The sequence below is a fragment of the Microcaecilia unicolor genome, chromosome 6 (genome assembly GCF_901765095.1).
Source record: "Microcaecilia unicolor chromosome 6, aMicUni1.1, whole genome shotgun sequence".
NCBI classification, from domain to species: domain Eukaryota; kingdom Metazoa; phylum Chordata; class Amphibia; order Gymnophiona; family Siphonopidae; genus Microcaecilia; species Microcaecilia unicolor.
The window spans coordinates 116,575,736-116,596,831 of record NC_044036.1 but is presented as its reverse complement, the minus strand read 5'-3'; the positions used below and the strand labels follow the sequence as shown (position 1 = coordinate 116,596,831).

Here is a 21,096-nt window from a genome sequence, read left to right as displayed (position 1 = left end):
AGGGTATCATACTCTTACATTTTCCCTTAATAGTGGTTGAAAATGAAATAATAATGATTTGTTCTTTTAAATAATTTTCCCCATTCTTTTAAGTAAGATTTGTTTCAAAGATCTTAAACTATCTGTAAACCAAGTCACAGCTGTATGCACTTTCTTCTTGTGTTTCTGCCATGGGTCTTGCGGTGCTTCAGTTTCATGTTGCAAGGTATTTTTGTATTTTTTCCCCTCTGCTCTAATTTAGATTTGATTATAATTTTTAATTAATTTTTTTTTTTTAACCTAGAAGGTAATTAACGGGGGGGCATAACTGAAATACATGCACATGTGTGGCTTTTTATAAAGTAACTTTCTGGAAAGATGTTGCACAAAGTTAAACATTTCTGAGGCAGGCATAACTTTGTCAAAGTTGTAGTAAGAAGCTGCTCATGCATATATTTTGTAGATATATGCATAAGTTCTAATCCCACCTTTGCACTGCCCATTCTTCATTCACATCATATTAAAAAAATAGGTGTTTTCATAGCAACTACTTCTATGCTTGTATGTGCTTAGATGAGTTTTATAGGTGCCTGCTTGAGTGTGTTAACACTGTTAAACATGCTTAAGTTGCTTATAAAACTACCCCTCCCCCCAAATAATGGTTACATTTCTTGTAGTTATTGCTTGCTGTTTTGTGGCTATTTTAACAGGAATTTTAGCTTCATTCTTGATCATAGATTTTGTTTTATTCCATCTATAGGGAATGCCAGCATGCCGGAGAATGCCACTGCCAGTATCTCTGCCACAGACACAGCCTCCGCTACATTCACAGATACCCCAAAAATGCTTGAACCAACTCCAGTTTACTCACCTGTGTAAGTAATTTCTTTGCCTTAGGTGCTGTGTATTAGGTGCCTCTAGTCTTGTGTGTCAAGGACTGCTGCCATATTATGTTTGGTACAAGTTACTTGGGTCGCCAGTAGGGAATGGGGGTGGGTGGGTGGGCTGGCAGGGAAGTGGCATCGTTCGTGTTGACACAGGGCAGAATGTGAGTATTAATCACTGATATATTTTTCTGTCAGTATTTCAAAGCTATGGGCCCTCTTTTGTCTTGCACCCAACAGGCAATTATCCTCATCCTCCAACCAGGTCTGTACTGTGATAAGCTAAGCATGCCCAGCCTATATTATTGGACTGAACAAACTAGTTCATCTGTAGTGACAAATGATTGTCTCTGGGGTCATCCTAGTGCCCTTTGCATAAAGAGGCTGCTGATCAGGAGTGGCCTCCAGTTACAGATTTTTTAGGAATATCACAGTTTATTTGCATTGCTAGCCAAACACTTCTGCTCACTATGAAAGTGAAATATAGTAGCTGAGAAAACTGTTGCAAATGCAATGAGAAGAGAGTAAAGCAGCAGGCTCAGTAAAGTCATTAGTGGAGCCCTTTGGTGAGACTGCATGGTCTTAACTGTGAGCTCCAGCAGGACATTACAGCATCTGAGATCAGGGTAAATATGAAGCCTCTCTGCTTCCCAGATAGGCTAGAGATGATACAGAAGCAGGGTGGTGTGGTCGGTGGGGGATAGTGTGGTCATCACTCAAAAGATGACACCTACGTGCTGGATTTAAGGCTCATTTTTGAAAGCTTCCAGAAAAAGCCGGGTTCCATGGTCCCCTGCTCGATCATAGTAAAGTACTATATATGCATGTCCAGTTTTTTGGGTTGGTCATATAATATTGCTAGATTAGTTTTAATTAGAATATGTTTTGCATCACTTGTATATATTTCTGGTTGAGAAGGATCTTCATAAAGTATTGGTAACATTAATAATCCTTGTTTATACTACTGTAATTTCCACAGTTTGCTGCTTGTCCAGAATACAGTGACAAGGATTGTCTTGAATGTCAGTTTTGATCACAGAACTCCAGCTCTAGTGCATCTTCATTGGTTATCAGTTGAATATTGAATTAGCTTGAAGGTTTTGCTTATGGTATTTAATACTGCTCATAATTTGTCCTCTAAATACTTCCCCTCATGCGCTCTCATGCATCTGATCCGGCTAGACTGTGCTGACAAAATACATGTTACATCATCAAATTTTATCAAAAACAAATTTACACATATGAGCATTCATTCTCTGTAGACTTACCAGGGAAATGTAGGCACACTCAGGTGACCTCAGTCATATCCTCCCTCAGCCGTCTTTTCCAAGCTGAAGTGTCCTTTCCTCATATGAGAGGAGTTCCATCCCCTTAAATCATTTTGGTTGCCCTTCTTTGAACCTTTTCTAATTCTGTTCTATCTTTAAGATATAGTGACCAGAAATGCACAGTACTCAAAGTGAGGTTGCACCATGGAGCGATAGAGGCATTATAATAATTTTTGTCTTATTTTCTATCCCTTTCTTAATTCCTAGCACTCTTTGCTTTTTTTGGCCACCACTGTACACTGGGCTGAAGATGTCTACGTATTGTTCCAAGATGACACCTAGATCTTTTTCTTACGTTCCATCCTAGGAGTTGGCACACATCAAATAGCGGATTTGGATTATAGTTCCCAATGTGCATCACTTTGCACTTGTCCACATTAAATCTAATTTCCATTTGGATGCCCAGTCTTCTAACTTACTAAGGTCATCCTGCAATTTTTCACAGTCCACATGAGTTTTAACAACTTATTTGCAGACAACACAAAACTATTCAATCACTTCACTCGTTCCCATTTCCAGACCATTAATAAGTTAAATAGCACCAGCCCCAGTACAGGCCTCTTAGACATTCCACGATTCACTTTCTTCCACTGAGAGAACTGGCCATGTAACCCTACCCTCTGTTTTCTATCCATCAACTAATTCCTCATCCACAACAGAACATTGCCTCCTATCCCATGAGTTTTTAAATTTCTCAGGAGCCTCTCGTGAGGGACTTCGTCAAACACTTTCTGAACTACATCAACCAGTTCACCTGTATCCATATTTATTCACACATCCAAAGACATGAAGCAAATTGGTGAGGCAAGACTTCCCTTGGCTGAATCCATGTTGACGCATAAGAACACAAGAATAGCCATACTGGGTCAGACCAACGGTCCATCTAGCCTAGTATCCTGTTTCCAACAGTGGCCTATCCAGGTCACAAGTACCTGGAAGAAACCCACATAATAGCAACATTTCATGCTACCAACCTGTTTACACCACTCAGGATTTTGTAGACTTCAATCATATCTCCTGTCAGTTGTCTCTCCAAGCTGAAGAGCCCTAACCTTTTTGTCCTTCCTTCATATGAGAGGAGTTCTATCCCCTTTTTCATTTTGGTCGCTGCTGTTTGAATCTTTTTTAATTTCGCTATATCTTTTTTGAAATACGACGACCAGAACCAAACACAATACTCAAAATAAGTTTGTACTATAGAGCAATACAGAGACGTTATAGTATTGTTGGTCTTATTTACCAACCCTTTCCTAATAATTCCTAGCATCTTGTTTGCTTATTTGGCCACCACTGCACACTGGGCAGACAATTTCAGTGTATGGTCTACAATGACACCTACTTTTTCTTGGGTGCTCACTCCCAAGGTCGACCCTAGCGTTGGGTAACTACGATTCGAGTTATTCTTCCCAATGTAGTAGTAGTAGTTATTTTCTTCATTTGGATTTATTCCAAGTATTTCCTGATCATGAAAACGTTTCTTGTAGATAAAAGTTTAGGATGATTTCCCTATGTTCCCTAAGTACTCTTCTTCTGCAATTTGGAAACTTTGTTTTCTGGACTTTAAAGGATGCATCTAATCTCATACAGGTATATCCAAGTAAAGGAAATGAGAAGGGGACACTACTATCAGTGTTGTGTTCTGCTTTTTAGCCTTGCATCCGCTTCTTGTGTCCTTACAAAATATCTGGAGGTAACACCCATACCTCTTGTGGGGAAGACTTGGCAAGACCGTGGAACCATGATCTTGATTGCACCATCTTGGCTGCGTCAGATTTGGTTCCCTCTTTTTTTTTTTTCCTGGAATTGTCATCTGAAGAACTGTGGAGATTGGAGTGTTTTCTGACCCTCAACGCTCAGAACGAGGGATTGCGTCTATATCCCAACCTCCAGTCCCTGGCTCTCACGGCGTGGATGTTGAGAGCCTAGAATTCGCTTCCTTGGGTCTTTCGGAGAGTGTCTCCCAGGTCTTGCTTGCTTCCAGGAAAGATTCCACTAAGAGGTATTACTCTTTCAGATGAAGGAGGTTTGCCGTCTGGTGTGACAGCAATGCCATAGATCCTCTATCTTGTCCTACACGGACCATGCTTAAATACCTTCTACACTTGTTGGAGTCTGGTCTTAAGACAACTCCGTAAGGGTTCACCTTAGTGCAATCAGTGCTTATCAGTGTGTAGAGGGTAAGCCTATCTCTGGACAGCCTTTAGTTGTTCGCTTCATGAGAGGAGCTGATGAAAGCTCCTTTTGAGCCACTAAATTCCTGCCATCTGAAGTACTTGACCTGGAAGGTCATTTTCTTGGTGGCTGTTACTTCAGCTCGTAGGGCCGGTGGGCTTCAGGCCCTAGTAGTGGATGCACCTTATACTAAGTTTCATCATAACTACTACTACTACTATTTAGCATTTCTATAGCGCTACAAGGCGTACGTAGCGCTGCACAAACATAGAAGAAAGACAGTCCCTGCTCAAAGAGCTTACAATCTAATAGACAAAAAATAAAGTAATCAAATCAATTAATGTGTACAGGAAGGGGGAGAGTAGTAACAGAGTAGTCCTCCGCATGTACCCTAAGTTCCTGCTGAAGGTGGTGTCGGAGTTCCATCTGAACCAGTCAATTGTCTTGCCAACATTGTTTCCCTGTCCTCATGCCCACCCTGGCGAAAGCAGCTTGCACACCTTGGACTTCAAGAGAGCATTGGCCTTTTATGTGGAGCGGATGAAGCCCTTCAGACAGTCCGCCCAGTTGTTTGTTGCTTTTGATCCCAACAGGAGGGGAGTTGCCATCGGAAAACACACAATTTTTAATTGGTTAGCAGATTGCATTTCCTTCGTTTATGCCCAAGCTGAGCTGACTCTGGAGGGCCATGTCACGACTCATAAATGTCAGAGCCATGGGCTGCGTTAGTGGCTCACTTAGTCGGCCTCCATTGAAGAGACTTGCAAAGCTGCAACATGGTCTTCGGTCCATACATTCACATCACACTACTGTCTTCAGCAGGATACCTGACATGACAGTCGGTTTGGGCAGTCAGTGCTGCAGAATCTGTTTGGGTTTAGAATCCTAAAAACAACAACAAGAGAGTCCAAAATCTCCCGCAAAAAAAACAAGAAAACAACAAAACAAGCGGAAGATATCCAGAAGGACCAGACTGAAGCCACAAATGTTGGAAACCAGAATAATTGGGTCGTAATAAATTATTCTGGTTTCCAACATTTGTGGCTTCAGTCTGGTCCTTCTGGATATCTTCCGCTTGTTTTGTTGTTTTCTTGGGTTTAGAATCCAACTCCACCCACCTAGGCCCATTTTATTCTGTTCCAGGCTGCACTCTCAGCTAACTGTATATAGTTTCAGGTTAATCTACGTTTTGTCCTCGCCATTGCAAGGCCCAATTGACCTGGATGCTAGGGATACCCCAGTTGTGAGAACAACTCAGCCTGCTTGTCCTCGGAGAAAGCGAAGATACATACCTGTAGCAGGTATTCTCAGAGGACAGCAGGCTGATTATTCTCACAAACCTGCCCACCTCCCTTTGGAGTTTTTATTTCTTTATGCTTTAGAACTTAACTGAGGAGTGCGGTCACGCGATGGGTGGGAAGTTAGTCCGCACATGCGCGCCAGAAGGCTCTGGCAAACTTTCATTTTTGCTATGCTCATGCTGATATTTTTTGTACTACAGTGTGCCTGTATATAAGCACCCATTCTACAAGGGAAAGTAGGTGCTTAGTTTCCTTTATAGAACACTAATATAGCAGGTAAAATACAAGCCTGTTTAAGTGCAGGCACTTGGGCCAGACATAGAGCTGTAATTGTGCATGTCTTAATGCCAGAGATGCTGGTAACCTATAACTTCTAAGTTATGTGTGTGTGTGTCCTGCCTAGACTTCACTTATATGTATACCTACCTGTGTAAATTACATGCTATGTAAGATAAGCATGAATTTACAGAATAGCACGTAGGCAGAATTTTTACAATTTACACGTGTATGTGCACACATGCTGTTCAGAATAATGGCATGCACATGTGCATCAATAGAACTTTTACAAATAATTGAAAAACATTCACTTTCACTGTGTAGCCAAACATCTTATTCAGGAGAAATTTGTTTTGGACCAGTCAGAGGTGCTGCACAACAGTCAACCCCATAATTTAAGGGAAGCACTGGGCATAACATACCAAACTTCATCGGTCCATTTTCAATTTTAATCATTCTTTGAAACGTTTCTGTCTTAGTGTTAAACTTCTTATAAACTTAAAAAAAAAAAAAACCTGAGCACACATATCAATGAAGTTCGGCTTCTTATGCACTTAAATTATGGGGTTGAGTGATGGACACCACATCCGACCGGTTCAAAAAACATTTCTCCTGAAAAAGATGTTTGGCTTCCCACCCAGCGAAAGTTGAATGTGTTTTTCAATTTGTAAAAGTTCCATTGATGCACTGAGATTTTAGTAATTTAGTACTTGCCATATTTTCCCCTGCTTTTTGAGTAAATCTGGACCTATTTAATAGATTCTTCTAAACATTTACATGTGTAATTGATATGTAAATGTTAGTGCCAATTTTATGGAATTGCTCCCTTATGTCAGATGTGAGTGTTTTGTTCATGATTTGAGTTCTACGTGTCTCTTTATGCTGAAATATTTTTGTATTTCAGCTTAAACAAAAATGATTTGGCAAGTTATAAATCCATTAAATAAATGTTAAAATATTTTACTAGTGCATAGTGAAAAGATGAATGTTAAAGCTATGTTTGTATGGTTGTGGTAATCAAATTGAACACACCAGCTTCCTAATTTTTCTTGGGGAAATATAGCTTGACGTTCAAGACCCACTTTTCACTAACAGTAAAAAAAAAAAAAAAAAAAAAAAAAAAGGTATATCTTGTAAGGCTTACAGATCTGGAGGGGGGGGGGGGGGGGGGTGGAATTCAGTGACCATTTTTGACCATTATGGCATCACAATGATTTTAACTATAACTACTGTGTTGCTTAGCTACTTACTAGCACAGGGAAGTCAGCAGTTCCAAAGCCTTGACCACACTCAGCTTTGTCCTAATTTTGTTTCCAGATCATTAGCCTTAGCTGTTTGGTGAAATCTTCAGTCTTAGAATAATATATGTATTGTTCTTGTTTTCTTATAATTATATCTAATTTTTTGCCTGGGTGGCACTTTCTCAGAAAGTCATAAACATCAAGTTGTGCTTTTTATTTTAGATGTATTTTGGTGTATGATGGGTATGTGTGTGTGTTTTGCTTTTGTTTTTTGTTTTTTTTTTTCCTGCCCAAATGCAGAATTTATTGTATTCTGTATTTAGTTAGCATTAAAACTTAGCTGTGAAATTCTAGACCACCTTCAGGCTTCCCTAGATTCCTGTTCATGTTGTTTGCCATACAGGGTGTTTTACTCTTTGTTGATTTTGGTATCATCCGCAGAGGCAAACCTTACCAGACAGATCTTCAGCTATATCACTTAACAGTTTCTGTGGCACAATAGTGATAAGGCAGCTCCTTGTGACTCTGGGCAAGTCACTTAACCCTCCATTGCCCGCCGCATTGAGCCTGCCATGAGTGGGAAAGTGCGGGGTACAAATGTAATAAAAAAATAAGTCGTCTTCTTCAGAGTGAATTCCATTTACCACTACCCAGTTTCTGATCCAGTCAGTCACCCTTCACCTATCTGGAACCATGTCAGAGGCTTTGCTGAAATCTAAGTACACCATATCTGTTCTCTTAGGCTTCTATGGCTGGCATCATGATTGTTGCAGTTGTCTGGGTCTTGCCTGGTCTGAGTAAGTGGAACCCATGTTTCAGCTATCGTGCTGCACCATATATAAAGACAAACTGCAGATCTCGCATCATATACTAAAGAAAGCCAAGCCACAACACAAATGCTGAAACATCAGTTCCACATATTCAGCTGTGATAGCAGGACAGCAGAAGTCTACGGTCTGGCTGAATAGCAATCACAAATGGATGGCTATTGGTTAACCGAGTGATCAATGGTTATGTATATAATGAACCTAACTAGGCCCTTCCAAAAACAGGTCTAGAGGCCTGAAGCTGTCAGCCAGACCTAAAAATCATGTCCTCTGTGTGACCCAGAAGCTCATGAGCTCTTGTGACAGGTTTGCAGAAAGAAGAACATGAAGCAATGTTCCATGCAAGGTGTTTACTGAAGAATGTGGTTAGGGGCTTTTTGCAGATATAATGACTGGAACATTGATAAATGGTTGCTGGCAAAATGGACCATGCTACTGGAACATAGATAAATGATGGCTGGCGAAATGGAACATGCTAATCAGTATGATGTTGCTTTAGCCCTTACCAATAATCTTGATCAGTGCAGTCTGAACTAATAATTATCTACAAGGTGGTCGAAGATAATGATAACGAAATGTTTGAGCTGTGTAATCATAGAGTATAAAACATGATAGATGACAAGACTGAATTGGAGAAGTACTCCGAGATAGCACATCTGTGCAGCTTTGTTGTAACTCATGAGAAAAGAAACATAGTCTGTATTCTTGCTTGGTAAGTAATTAAAAAAAGAACATTTTCTCATCTCTGCGTGGCCTTCACTTCTTCTCTCCCTAACTGTATGAGTATGTGGAACATTCTATTGGGTTGGGGAGGGCAGAAGAATTAAGTTACCACAAGACTATCAATCATTTTATGGTTTTATGTCTGTCAAAACTGAGGTATTTCTACTGCCTTGTGAGTAAGCCACTTTCTGGAGAAGGCAATTTATGCATTAGTTAAGGATATAAAGACCAATTATGATCTGTTTGCAATGCCTAAAAAGAGCACTACAAAAATCCTGTCTCCTGTTTCTAATTATAGGGATGTGAGCGAGGTGTCAATGTCAACTGAAGAATTGTTGGAGTCAGATGTACAAAAAGAGCGTCCCATTGTCCAGTTAGTGGAAGAGGAGGAAGAGGAACCTCAACAATCTACAGTTACACTGTTGGGCAGTGGTGAACAAGAAGAAGAAAAGTTGATTTGGTTTGAATTTGAGACGGATCTTTACTGTGGTGAACTGACTACAATCTGCTGCATTTCAAGTTTTTCAGAGTACCTTTTTAAGTGGTGCTCAGTAATTGTGGCTCTTCACAGACAGCGATATAAAATAGAGAGCATACAGAAAGGAGATGAGAAACTGGAAGCAGGTCAGCAGCCTCTTGCTGTACCAACAGACATCACCCAGCCTGTAATAGTAGAGCCAACCCAAGAGGAGGTAGTAGTTAGTGACACTGTTTCACCTGACTTTATTATTGTAAGTCAGATTGACAATAGACTGCATGAGACCATGGTAAATAAGACTGAGGAATTTGTAGAGCTGGAGCCCAGCCATCCTCAGACTGTGTCTCAGTCGGCCTTTTCAGATCTAACTTCAGAAGTTAAAATCATATCCACCACATTGGTGTCTGAGGTACCTTACCATGAAACCAAACAGATCCAGCAGGCACTCACGCCAGTGGTCAGTGGTGAGCTTCCTGCTGAAGAAAAAACTGACAGTTTGGTGACTATAGAGAAACCTACTGTAAGCTTAGACACACAGCATCTCAGTGAAATGACAGACACTATCAGTGGTGAGCAGGCAGACACTTCTCATGTCGCCACTGTAAAAGCTACAGAGACTGACTCCCTGCCTGAACTTGACACCTCTGTGGTGGACGTAGCAGTAAAGGAAGGGAAAGGGAGCACCTCTGAAACACAGATGCCAGCAGCAGTAGAAAAGACAGTGTCTTCCCAAGCAGTGGAGATGAAAGAGGAGGAGCAGGCTTCTGACGATCCTCTTTTGAGCATCCCTGTGTCAGGTGGACTACAAAGGACTGCAACAGACTTCTATGCTGAGCTACAGAACTCCACAGATTTAGGCTATACCAATGGCAATCTGGTTCATGGATCTAGCCAAAAGGAATCTGTCTTTATGCGGCTTAATAACCGTATCAAGGCCTTGGAAGTCAACATGTCACTCAGCAGCCGCTACCTGGAAGAACTCAGTCAAAGGTATTGTTACAAGATAATATAGAATTGATTTTTTTTAATCATTGTAAATTGTTCTGTATTAGCACATGTGATTGCATTGGAGATTCTTCAAATAATTTATTATCTATTTTTGGTTCAAGGAGGTTAAGGGCTAACTCTTAGAATGAGGTAAAATTGAAGGAAAAATAATGAAAAACCAGCAAAAGGTTTGGGACATGTGTCTTGAGTGTAAATATAATTTTTCAAGAATGGAAGAATCTTTATAATAAGGCTTGTTTTCTGATAGTCATTGAGCAGTAATTTAATAGTGCAGAGCTTCCTGGGTATGATTGGGGACACAACTTGAACATAACTATAATAGCCCTATGTCACCAAATATTGTTCTCTTGACTGATGAGGATTAATGGAGAAAGTTTGATTCGTTGAACTCTGCTCATTTATCTCAGGGTCTGGCATATTTCTAGATTTATTTTCTTTATTATGCAGTTCCATATGATATGGCATGAGATTCTTCTTTATATTGATGGAGAGCCTTTGTCTTGTAATGTTTGGTTTCCCAATGTGGATTTGTGGATTTGGTGAATGAATAGTTATTTTTAGTCTAGAATATTTCAGGAAAATACTCGTATCTTAATGGTAGAAAAATGCTTAGACTGACTTTCTCTTCTCAGCCTTCACCCTTTACCCCAGGAAGGACCAATCTATATAGATTGATTGTCCAGGCACTACAGGCAAAAGCTAAAGATAAGCTGACTGTTGAATGTTTTCTTACCCTTTCTCAGGCACCAAAGTGACTTATTTACAGTTCTGGGATTGGCCATCTGTATTCTGTCTTAACCACTGATCTTTGTATTTTGTTATCCCTGAATAGATTGGATTCATTACCTCATCTGTGGTTTAGGCTATAAAAATGTATTCATTTTGAACCTTAGTTTAGAAGAGACTAAGAGCAATGTCCCTGCTGGTCTCTTCTCCTTATTAACAGGTTATGGAAATCTAAAATAAATGACTGGTTTTGTTGACCATTTGTAGATTTGAACTTTGAGATCATACTGTACAATATTGAGGCATACTTTATAACTTGTGATGTTCTAAATGTGAATCTGATGCATGTGCTTTTTAAAGGTACCGAAAGCAAATGGAAGAAATGCAGAAGGCTTTCAATAAAACTATAATCAAGCTTCAGAATACATCACGAATTGCAGAAGAACAGGTAAATGTTCCTTTTGAGGGAATGGATGGTTCTGTGATTGGCTCCAGTTGACAGTGGGCTAAATGGGGAAATCTCTAAGGCTAAACTCCTTTTTGTTGTAGGCAGCTAAATTATAAGGATTACTAACTTGTGTGAGAGGCACCCAACTCCTGTTGGCACTGTTGAAGGGGAAACCCAAATGCTAGTTTTCTGAATTATGATGTAGAAAATAAATTATCCTGAAACTTGTATGCATTTTCATTTTTTTCTCAAATTTTGAGATGCCTTACATTAACGTTCCAAGTTGGATATGATTTAAACAAAAGTACAGGATATGTGCATTTCTAGAGCAAAAATAGAATTTTAACTGGTAAAGTGAGAAACACTGATACAGTACACATAATATATAACTCAGATTTGATTTTGTCAATTTTTGTATAATGGGGGAACACAGACAATCATTGTTCCATTGCTAAGCTTTTTGTTTTTCTTGGTAAGCAGATATCAGGTTATGAGAAGGTCTTGATGTCTGTGGTGTGTTTTTATTTGGCAAGTCCTTTTATCTTGATGAATGACAGGGTTATCATGCTGCCAACCTGTGGCATGTGTCCCTCTGTTAAACTGATGGAATGTTATGTTACGGAACAACTGGTTAATTTTTTTTGAATCTACATGACCTCCTTTACCCTTATCAATCTGGGTTTAGAGGGAATTATAGTATTGAGACAATTATTGATAGCTCATGGTAAGAGTATTTTATGTAAGGGCCAAACCACAATAATTCTATAATTCAGTCTTTCCAGCGTGTTTAATTTTGTGGATTGGCAGATATTGATTAATGTTTCCCATCAATGTGGATTAGATGGCACAGTCTTATCCTGGTTAGAAAGTTTTCTGATGAACCATTGTTCTTCAGGTAAGAAGGATGAGATCATGTCTGAAAAGTGGAAGGCCACTAGTAGAGTTCAATTCAAATCAATTCTTGTATACTACTAACATCCCCTTTCCAGGGTTCAGTGCGGTTTACGTTCTAGGTGAGACAAAAGCAAATAGTGTTAGTGTGAGGTATGAGAAATATTAGAGACCATTGTTTTAATGCATGAGACCAAAAATATTAAGGAAAGGATAATGGATGATATTAGGAGGTAGAAGTCATGATTGATTGTTATGAAGCAGTCTTTGGGAAGAGAGATTTTTAGCCTTTTCCTGAAGTTGTAGCTGTTTTCTGATGAGAATAGGTAGAGAGTTCCATATTTTGATCCTAAGAACGGGGAATAGTGAGCTGAAAATCTTCTGATTTTGAATTGTCTTTTGTAACGGTGATGCTAGCATCAGTTGTTGTTTCGGTCTGTTAAACTGGAACAGACGTATGAAGCGGTCTTAGCAGTTTAGAGGTGAAGCCCTATAGGATTTGAAAAACTAAACAAGCAGCTTTGAACCAGAGTCTTTCTGCTATGGGAAGCGAGTGCAGTTTGTTTAGATGAGTTGAAACATTAGTATATCTATTCAATCTGTATATAAGTCTAGCAGCTGTGTTCTGTATGATTTGCAATTTTTTTCTAATATTGACACTTAGGCTTTTTGGTCAAAGAATGATCTGACTATAAGTAGCTGTCTCATTTTGAATAGTGTTTACTTCCATAGCTGGTTAATATGGGAGGAGAAGATGAGTGAAGAATCAAGCAAGACCCCTCGTACTCTGGTTTCAGATTCTACTGTAAAGATTTGACCATTGGTCAAAGATATTGATGATGGGACCTCAACTCCATGATTTCGGAACCACAGGACCTTGGTTTTTTTGCACATTCAATTTGTTTATTGGTCAAGGGCCCAGGTGCTAACAGCAGTTATACCATTCACTACAGACTGAGTTGGATCTATGTTTGATGCTGTCACTGGTAAGAGAAGCAGGATGTCATCCATGTAGAATAATAGTAATTCATTAAGTCCAAGGTGTATTGAGGCAAGGGATGACTCAAAGAGATTGAACAGGATAGGTGAGAGGGGAGATCCCTGCGGGACCCTGCAGTTAGACCAGAAGTTGGAAAGTTGGTTGTTTTGCTTGACAGAATAGCTTCAATTTAGAAGGAATTTGCTGAAGCATTTGAACACCGCCCGTTATTTCTATCTGATCCAGGCATTTGAGTAGCAATGTGTGGTCAACCACATCGAACACTGCCGATATATTGAATTGGAGAAGAATTACTTGGTCGCCTTTGCATAGGTGGTGTTTGACATATGTAGTTAGTACGGAAACATTGCTGCTAGTTCTATGTGACGATCTGAAGCCAAATTGTGACCAGTGTAAAATAGAAAATTTTTCCAGATATAAAGAAAGATGTTTACTAATGTAGGTTTCTAATAATTTAAAGGGTATACTTGCCACTGGTCGGTAGTTTGTAGGTGGTGATACATCTAGCCCAGATCCCTTCAGTAGTGGAGTGAGAACAATTTTGCCCAAATCAGGGGGAAGATTGTCAGTTTTTAACAGCTCATTGAGATTATCGAGTAACCAGTTTACTGCCTCCATAGGGATGGATTTGAGTAGGTGTTTTGGGCATTGATCCAGGGAGCAGTTGGCTCAGGAGCATTTCAGCAGCATTGATCTTACATCCTCAACTGTTAGTGGTTGAAAAGATACCCAGTTTTAGTCAGTTTTGGAGCCTTGGGTTGTAGGATTTCCAGCGATTAAGGCTGAGCTACGGATTGGACTATTTTCCTCTGTTGGTGTAGCTTTAGATAGTTCGGACCTAATTTGGAGGATCTTGTTGGCGAAAGCTAGGTCTTGGCAGTGGGACATGTTTTCTATGAATGTTTATCCTTATTAGTGGAAGGAAGCTAGTGTTTTAACTAAGGAGAAGTTTTTTTTGTTTTTGCCAAGATCATCTTAATCTGCTATAATATTGGCATTTTGAGTCTGCTATCAGTAGTATCTTTGATCTTTCTCCATTGCTTTTCAGGGCGTCTACATTTCTTTTTTAGGATGGATAGTTCCTCTGTAAACTATGGCGAATTTCTGGACGTCTTGACCTTTTTAGTGATAAATGGAGCAATTTTGTCTAGAATGGCTTTCACCTTGGTGTTCCAGTGGTATTTGATGAAACCATGTGTAGGAGATGCGGTAATGAGGGAATCTGTTAGTTCAGACCAGAAAGTGTCCTCATTGATTTTACCTCTGGTGGAGATTAGTTTGGATGACTTGTCTGGTTAAGTTTGACATATGGATATCAATGGTGAAATCCAGTTGGAAGTGGTCAGACCATGGTACTGGCTTCCATTTGAATGAACTAATCAAGCTATTAGGATAGGAAGTCATGAAGTGCTACATATGGCCTTTCATGAGTTGCACCCTCAGAGAATGTAGTTAGCTCGTAGCCCTTCAGGAATGATTTGAAGTTGTGGACATTGGTGTCTGCATCATTTTCCAAGTGTAAGTTTAAGTCTCCCAGGAAAATAATCCTTGAAAATTGTGACATGACAGAGGACATAATCTCTTCAAGTAGAGGTTTTGCTGAGGACGGTAAGTGAGGAGTTGGGCGATTTGATTTGCCTCTTTTGGATCACAGAAGTTCCACAGGGGTCTCCACGTTCTCTAGTACTGCTTATGAAATTTTTAGGTATTCTATTGGATAAGGCTAACTTTATGCATTTCATCTATATGGATGACATAACTGTATTCCATATCATCAAGCTGATCAATCCATAGACTGGTGGGTTGTGTCCATCTACCAGCAGGTGGAGATAGAGAGCAAACTTTTGCCTCCCTATATGTGGTCATGTGCTGCCGGAAACTCCCCAGTATGTTCTCTATCTCAGCAGGTGGTGGTCACACACAGCAGCAGCTCTGGCTAGGCCTCCAAGCCTAATTCTTAGGTTTTGTTGAGTGCCTGGGGTTGAGGGCTCTTTTGAGCAAGTGCAAACCTGGTGGTGCCAGGTCCCTCCTTTTCTCCCCCCTCCCGCTGGCTCCGTTAAAAAAAAAAAAAAAATTTTGAACGTCCTTAAAGGCGTTTATTTCGACGTTTATTTAAACGTTTATTGCAGCTACTCACTGGGACACCAGGTCGTTACAGCTCGGAGCGGCAAGCAGGTAATTTTTACCTTTTTATAGCGGGCAGGGGGTTCCCCGATTCTTCTCCTCGTGGCATATGGCGTCGGAGGGCGAGGGCGCAAAGAGTCGCTCCCCGGATCGCTTGAGCGCTTCTAGAGGGGATGCGGGGGTCTTAAAGCCTGATTCGCCCTTGTTGGGTGACAGTTTTGTGACCGATGAATGTCCCGGTCCTTCCTCCGGCGTGGCGGTTTTTCCCGCCATAAACGCCCATCCCCCGCTCCTCGCCTCCGCCATCTTGGCCGGCCACGCGGCTCGGACGGCTTCTTCTTGGGCCACCCTTGAGGTTGGAGACATTAATGCCATGAACGCCCTTAATTTGGGCGACGGCACAAAAGCGGCTAAAGTTAAGCGCCGTTCTTCCCACGCGGCTCCTTCGCGGAGTGTCGCGCCGGACGCCATTTTGGATGCGCAGCATGACTCTCCCCCGCTCTTGCGAGCGCCGGTTGAGGGTGCGTCTAGGGCTGTTGCCCAGGCTGTGGAAGTACACAGTCTGGGGGGTTTCTCCCCCGAGTTTGTTTTGCTGCTGCATCAGGCCTTCCTTATGCAAAGCGCTGCCCCTGCTCCCTCGTCTGGTAAAGAGGTTGAGGTTCCCAGAGGTAAACGCCCTCGGGTTGATTCCCAGGCCTTGGAGGACTTTGTCTCCTCCGATGTAGATGAGGGCAGCGTATCTGAGGTCTCCCAACGGTCCTTTGCGGATTCCTTGGAGGAGACGGATCCCCGCTCGGATGGAGCGGATGACCCCTCTGCAGCGCGGCTTTTTAGCTCAGAGGATTTGTCCAACCTGTTGGTACAGGCCATGGACACTTTGAAGATTTCCTCTCCGGAGGACGTCTCTCCCTCAGCCCCTGTTGGCTCTGCAATTATGCTGGGGACGAAGCGCCCGCCTAGAACCTTCCACGTGCATGATGCCATGCACACCTTAATTGCGGCTCAATGGGATGTCCCGGAAGCGAGCCTTAAAGTGGCTAGGGCTATGTCCCGCCTCTATCCTTTGACTGAAAGTGAACGTAAGGCCTATCTGTGGCCTACCGTGGATTCTTTAATCACTGCGGTGACTAAGAAAACGGCGTTGCCGGTGGAAGGTGGCACAGCCCTAAAGGACGCCCAAGACAGAAGATTGGAGGCGGCCTTAAGGTCGTCCTTTGAGGCAGCTGCTTTAAGTTTGCAGGCCTCAATTTGCGGCTCCTATGTGGCCAGGGCGTGCCTGACTATGGTGCAGCGGGCTTTCCCCTCGGATCTTTCCTTGAGGGCTGATTGGCCGGCCCTGGAATCGGGCTTAGCCTATTTGGCAGACTTGCTGTATGATGTCTTGAGGGCCTCAGCGAAAGGCATGGCTCAGACAATCTCTGCGCGGCGGTGGCTTTGGCTGAAACATTGGTCTGCTGACCACGCCTCTAAATCCCGCCTGGCTAGATTGCCTTTTAAAGGCAAGCTGCTCTTTGGGGTCGAGCTGGACAAAATCGTGGCCGATCTCGGCACGTCTAAGGGGCAAGAAGTTACCAGAGATCAGGGCTCGGGCTAGTACTCGCCCTGGTACCTCCAGAGGACGGTTTCAGGAAGCCCGTCGGTACCGCCCGGGCAGGTCGGGCTCCTCTGCCCCCTCTTCCTTCAAGAGGAACTTCTCCCCCAAGCAGCATTCCTTTCGCAGAGACCGCCGTCCCGGAGGTGCTCCCTCCGGTCCTCCCCCAGGGTCTTGTACCCAATGACGGGGCCTTGGTCCATGCCCCAGTGCAGATTGGAGGACGGCTGTCCTCGTTTATGGGCGAGTGGACCACAATAACTTCAGACGCTTGGGCGCTGGAAGTCATCAGAGACGGCTACAAGCTAGAGTTCTGCCGACCCTTAAAAGACGGGTTTGTACTCTCTCCCTGCAAGTCTCCGGTCAAAGCTGTGGCAGTGCAGCAGACCTTGAACAATCTGATCCGCCTGGGGGCGGTCGTTCCGGTGCCAGAAAATCAGCTTGGCAAGGGATGTTACTCCTTTTTCTTTGTGATACCAAAGAAAGGAGGTTCTGTACGGCCTATCCTCGACCTCAAAGGGGTCAATTGGGCCTTGAAAGTTCGGCACTTTCGCATGGAGACCCTCCGCTCTGTTATAGCGGCAGTGAAGGCAGGAGAGTTCCTGGCATCCTTGGACATCAAGGAAGCGTACTTGCATATTCCCATCTGGCCTCCTCATCAACGCTTTCTGCGTTTTGCAGTAATGGGCCGACACTTCCAGTTCAGAGTCCTCCCGTTCGGGTTGGCTACTGCTCCGCGGACCTTCTCCAAAGTAATGGTGGTCTTCGCGGCCTTCCTGAGGAAGGAAGGAGTTCAAGTCCATCCTTATCTGGACGACTGGTTGATCCAAGCCCCCTCTTATGCAGAGTGCGGCAAAGCTGTGAACCGGGTGGTTGCTCTTTTGAGCTCCCTGGGGTGGATCATCAACTGGGAGTAAAGCCAGCTGCGCCCGACTCAGTCCCTGGAGTATCTGGGAGTTCGATTCGACACCCAAGTGGGCAGAGTGTTCCTGCCAGACAATCGGATTGTCGAGTTTCAGGCTCAGGTGGACTAGTTCCTAGTAGCCTCTCCTATTTGGGCTTGGGACTACGTGCAGCTGTTGGGCTCTATGACGGCCACGATGGAAGTAGTGCCCTGGGCCAGGGCTCATATGAGACCACTACAACAATCTCTGCTGCTGCGCTGGACTCCGATGTCGGAGGATTATGCTGTGCGCCTTCCCTTGGACCCAGCAGTGTGCAAGGCGCTGAGCTGGTGGACGCAGACAGACAAGTTGTCTGCAGGAATGCCTCTGGTGACCCCGGAGTGGATTGTCGTCACGACAGACGCCTCTTTGATGGGCTGGGGAGCCCACTGCTTGGGAAGGACAGCGCAGGGGCTCTGGTCTCCTGCAGAGGCAAGTGGTCTATCAACCTCCTGGAACTCAGAGCCATTCGGTTGGTGTTGTTGGAGTTCATCCCGGTACTGGTGTTGAAGCCTGTACGGGTCCTGTCGGACAATGCCACGGCTGTGGCCTATGTCAACCGCCAGGGAGGTACCAAGAGCGCCCCTATAGCCAAGGAGGCCATGAATCTATGCCTGTGGGCGGAAGTGAACCTGGAACAGCTGTCAGCGGCCCACATTGCCGGAGTCATGAATGTCAAGGCGGACTTTCTCAGTCGCCATACCTTGGAGCCCGGAGAGTGGCAGCTATCTGCTCAGGCGTTCTTGGGCATCACGAAGCGCTGGGGCCAGCCGAGCCTAGATCTTATGGCGTCATCGGCCAATTGCCAAGTGCCGCGCTTTTTCAGCAGAGGACGGGACCCTCGATCCCTGGGAGTAGATGCTCTTCTCCAACGGTGGCCGACACAAGAGCTTCTCTGTGTTCCCGCCCTGGCCCATGTGGGGCAGGGTGCTAGACCGGGTGGCAAAGCATCCCGGCAGGGTAATCCTGGTGGGTCCGGATTGGCCCAGACGTCCCTGGTATGCGGACTTGATCAGGCTCTCAGTCGGCGATCCTCTGCGGCTGCCAGTGGAGCAGGGCCTGTTACATCAGGGTCCCATGGTGATGGAGGATCCCTCCCCCTTTGGTCTTCCGGCCTGGCTATTGAGCGGCAGCGTCTGAGAAAGAAGGGCTTCTCAGACAAGGTCATCGCCACTATGCTGAGAGCGAGGAAGCGCTCTACTTCTACTGCTTACGCCAGGGTTTGGCGTATCTTTGCAGCGTGGTGTGAAGCAGGCTCACTTTCTCCCTTCACTGCTCCAATTTCTTCAGTGTTGGCGTTCCTGCAAGAAGGTCTGGACAAAGGCCTGTCGCTCAGTTCCCTGAAAGTTCAGGCTCTGGCTTGCTTCAGGAGCCGCCTGAAGGGTGCTTCCCTGGCTTCGCAGCCAGATGTGGTGCGCTTTCTCAAGGGAGTTAATCACCTGCGCACTCCTCTGCACTCAGTGGTGCCTGCGTGGAATCTCAACCTGGTGCTAAGAGCATTGCAGAAGCCGCCTTTTGAACCCTTGTCGAGGGCATCTCTGAAAGACCTGACGTTGAAAGCAGTCTTTTTGGTGGCTACCACTTCAGCCAGAAGAGTTTCCGAGCTCCAGGCACTCTCATGTCGAGAGCTTTTTCTGCAGTTCACTGAGGCAGGAGTGACTATTCGCACAGTGCCTTCCTTCCTGCCCAAGATTGTTTTTCGCTTCCATGTGATTCAGCAGCTCTGTCTCCCTTCCTTTCGTAGGGAGGTCTACCCAGAGGAATACTCTGCTCTCAATTTCTGGATGTGAGACGAGTCGTCATCAGATACTTGGAAGTGACCAATGATTTCCGGAAATCGGATCATCTGTTTGTCCTATTTACAGGTCCTCGTAAGGGTCTGCAGGATTCTAAGCCTACAGTGGCAAGATGGGCAAGGAAGCCATTGCAGCGGCTTAGGTGGCCGCGGGGAAGGCCCATACCTTTGCCAGGCATTACCGCTTGACTGTGGCTGCTCGGGCGGAGGCCCGGTTTGGAGCTTCAGTGTTGCGGTCAGGGATTTCTATGTCCCGCCCTGGGTGAGTACTGCTTCGGTACATCCCACCAGTCTATGGATTGATCAGCTTGATATGGAAGGTAAAATTATGTATCATACCTGATAATTTTCTTTCCATTAATCATAGCTGATCAATCCATAGCCCCTCCCAGATATCTGTACTGTTTATATTCTGGTTGAATTTTAGGTTCAAGTTTAGCCTTCAGTTACTTCAGGAGGACTTCGTGTTCAAGTTCTTCTTTCACTTGGATTCTTCAAGAGTTGAGACGAGTTTGTGTTACAGTGAGCTGCTGCATTCCTCTCCCCTCCGTTTTACGGGGCTGGATTGAGATTTAAATTCTGCCGGCACTCCCTCCCGCTTCGTGCGGCTGTAGGGCAGCTTTGTACCCCTCCCGCTTCGGCGGTGTTAGGGTCAGTCAGCTCCTCCCGCGGTTGCGGTTGCAGGATAAGCCAGATCCCCCCCGCATCGGCGGGTATGGTGTCCCTCCCCCGCTCCGCGGGGATGAGCTGGACGGATTCCCCTCCCCCACTTGTGTGGGGATGAGCTGGGTTAATTCCCCTCCCCCGTTTCGGCGGTGGTGAGCTGGGCAGAGTGTCCCTTCGTGGGTGTAATTCTCTAAGTGCTGAGTCCTGCGGATGGAGCTTTGATATCGACATACTGAGGAGTTTCCGGCAGCACATGACCACATATAGGGAGGCAAAAGTTTGCTCTCTATCTCCACCTGCTGGTAGATGGACACAACCCACCAGTCTATGGATTGATCAGCTATGATTAATGGAAAGAAAATTATCAGGTATGATACATAATTTTACCTTCTTGCCACGTTTATTAACTTGGAATAATACTTTATCTCGTATCCATTCATGTCTAAAATTGGATAAATTACTGGATATCTTCTCATTGTTTAAAATTAAATAAGGAGACGTTTTTGTGGATCAGAACATGCGATGATCTGAGATATTTTCTCCAAGGACAAGCAGGCTGCTTATTCTCGCATGTGCGTCGGCGTCCATGGCGGCCCAGGAAACGGCAAATTTTTCTACAGCAAAATTTTAAAAGTTTTGCCAGTGCCTTCTAGGGCGCGCATGCGCAGACGACTTCCTGCCCTTCGTGTGAGCG

At 44.0% G+C, this 21,096-nt stretch overlaps 1 protein-coding gene across 5 annotated transcripts in view; it reads left to right on the top strand.

The window, feature by feature from the left end:
* SUCO (SUN domain containing ossification factor) overlaps nucleotides 1-21,096 on the top strand; it is a 256,708-nt gene that overhangs the window by 197,054 nt on the left and 38,558 nt on the right. For all 5 annotated transcript variants that reach the window (XM_030208502.1, XM_030208500.1, XM_030208501.1 and 2 more), the window contains 3 exons: nucleotides 740-854; nucleotides 9,030-10,199; nucleotides 11,304-11,391. In XM_030208502.1, the coding sequence (XP_030064362.1) occupies nucleotides 740-854; nucleotides 9,030-10,199; nucleotides 11,304-11,391 (1,373 nt within the window). The remainder of the gene's footprint in view (nucleotides 1-739; nucleotides 855-9,029; nucleotides 10,200-11,303; nucleotides 11,392-21,096) is intronic.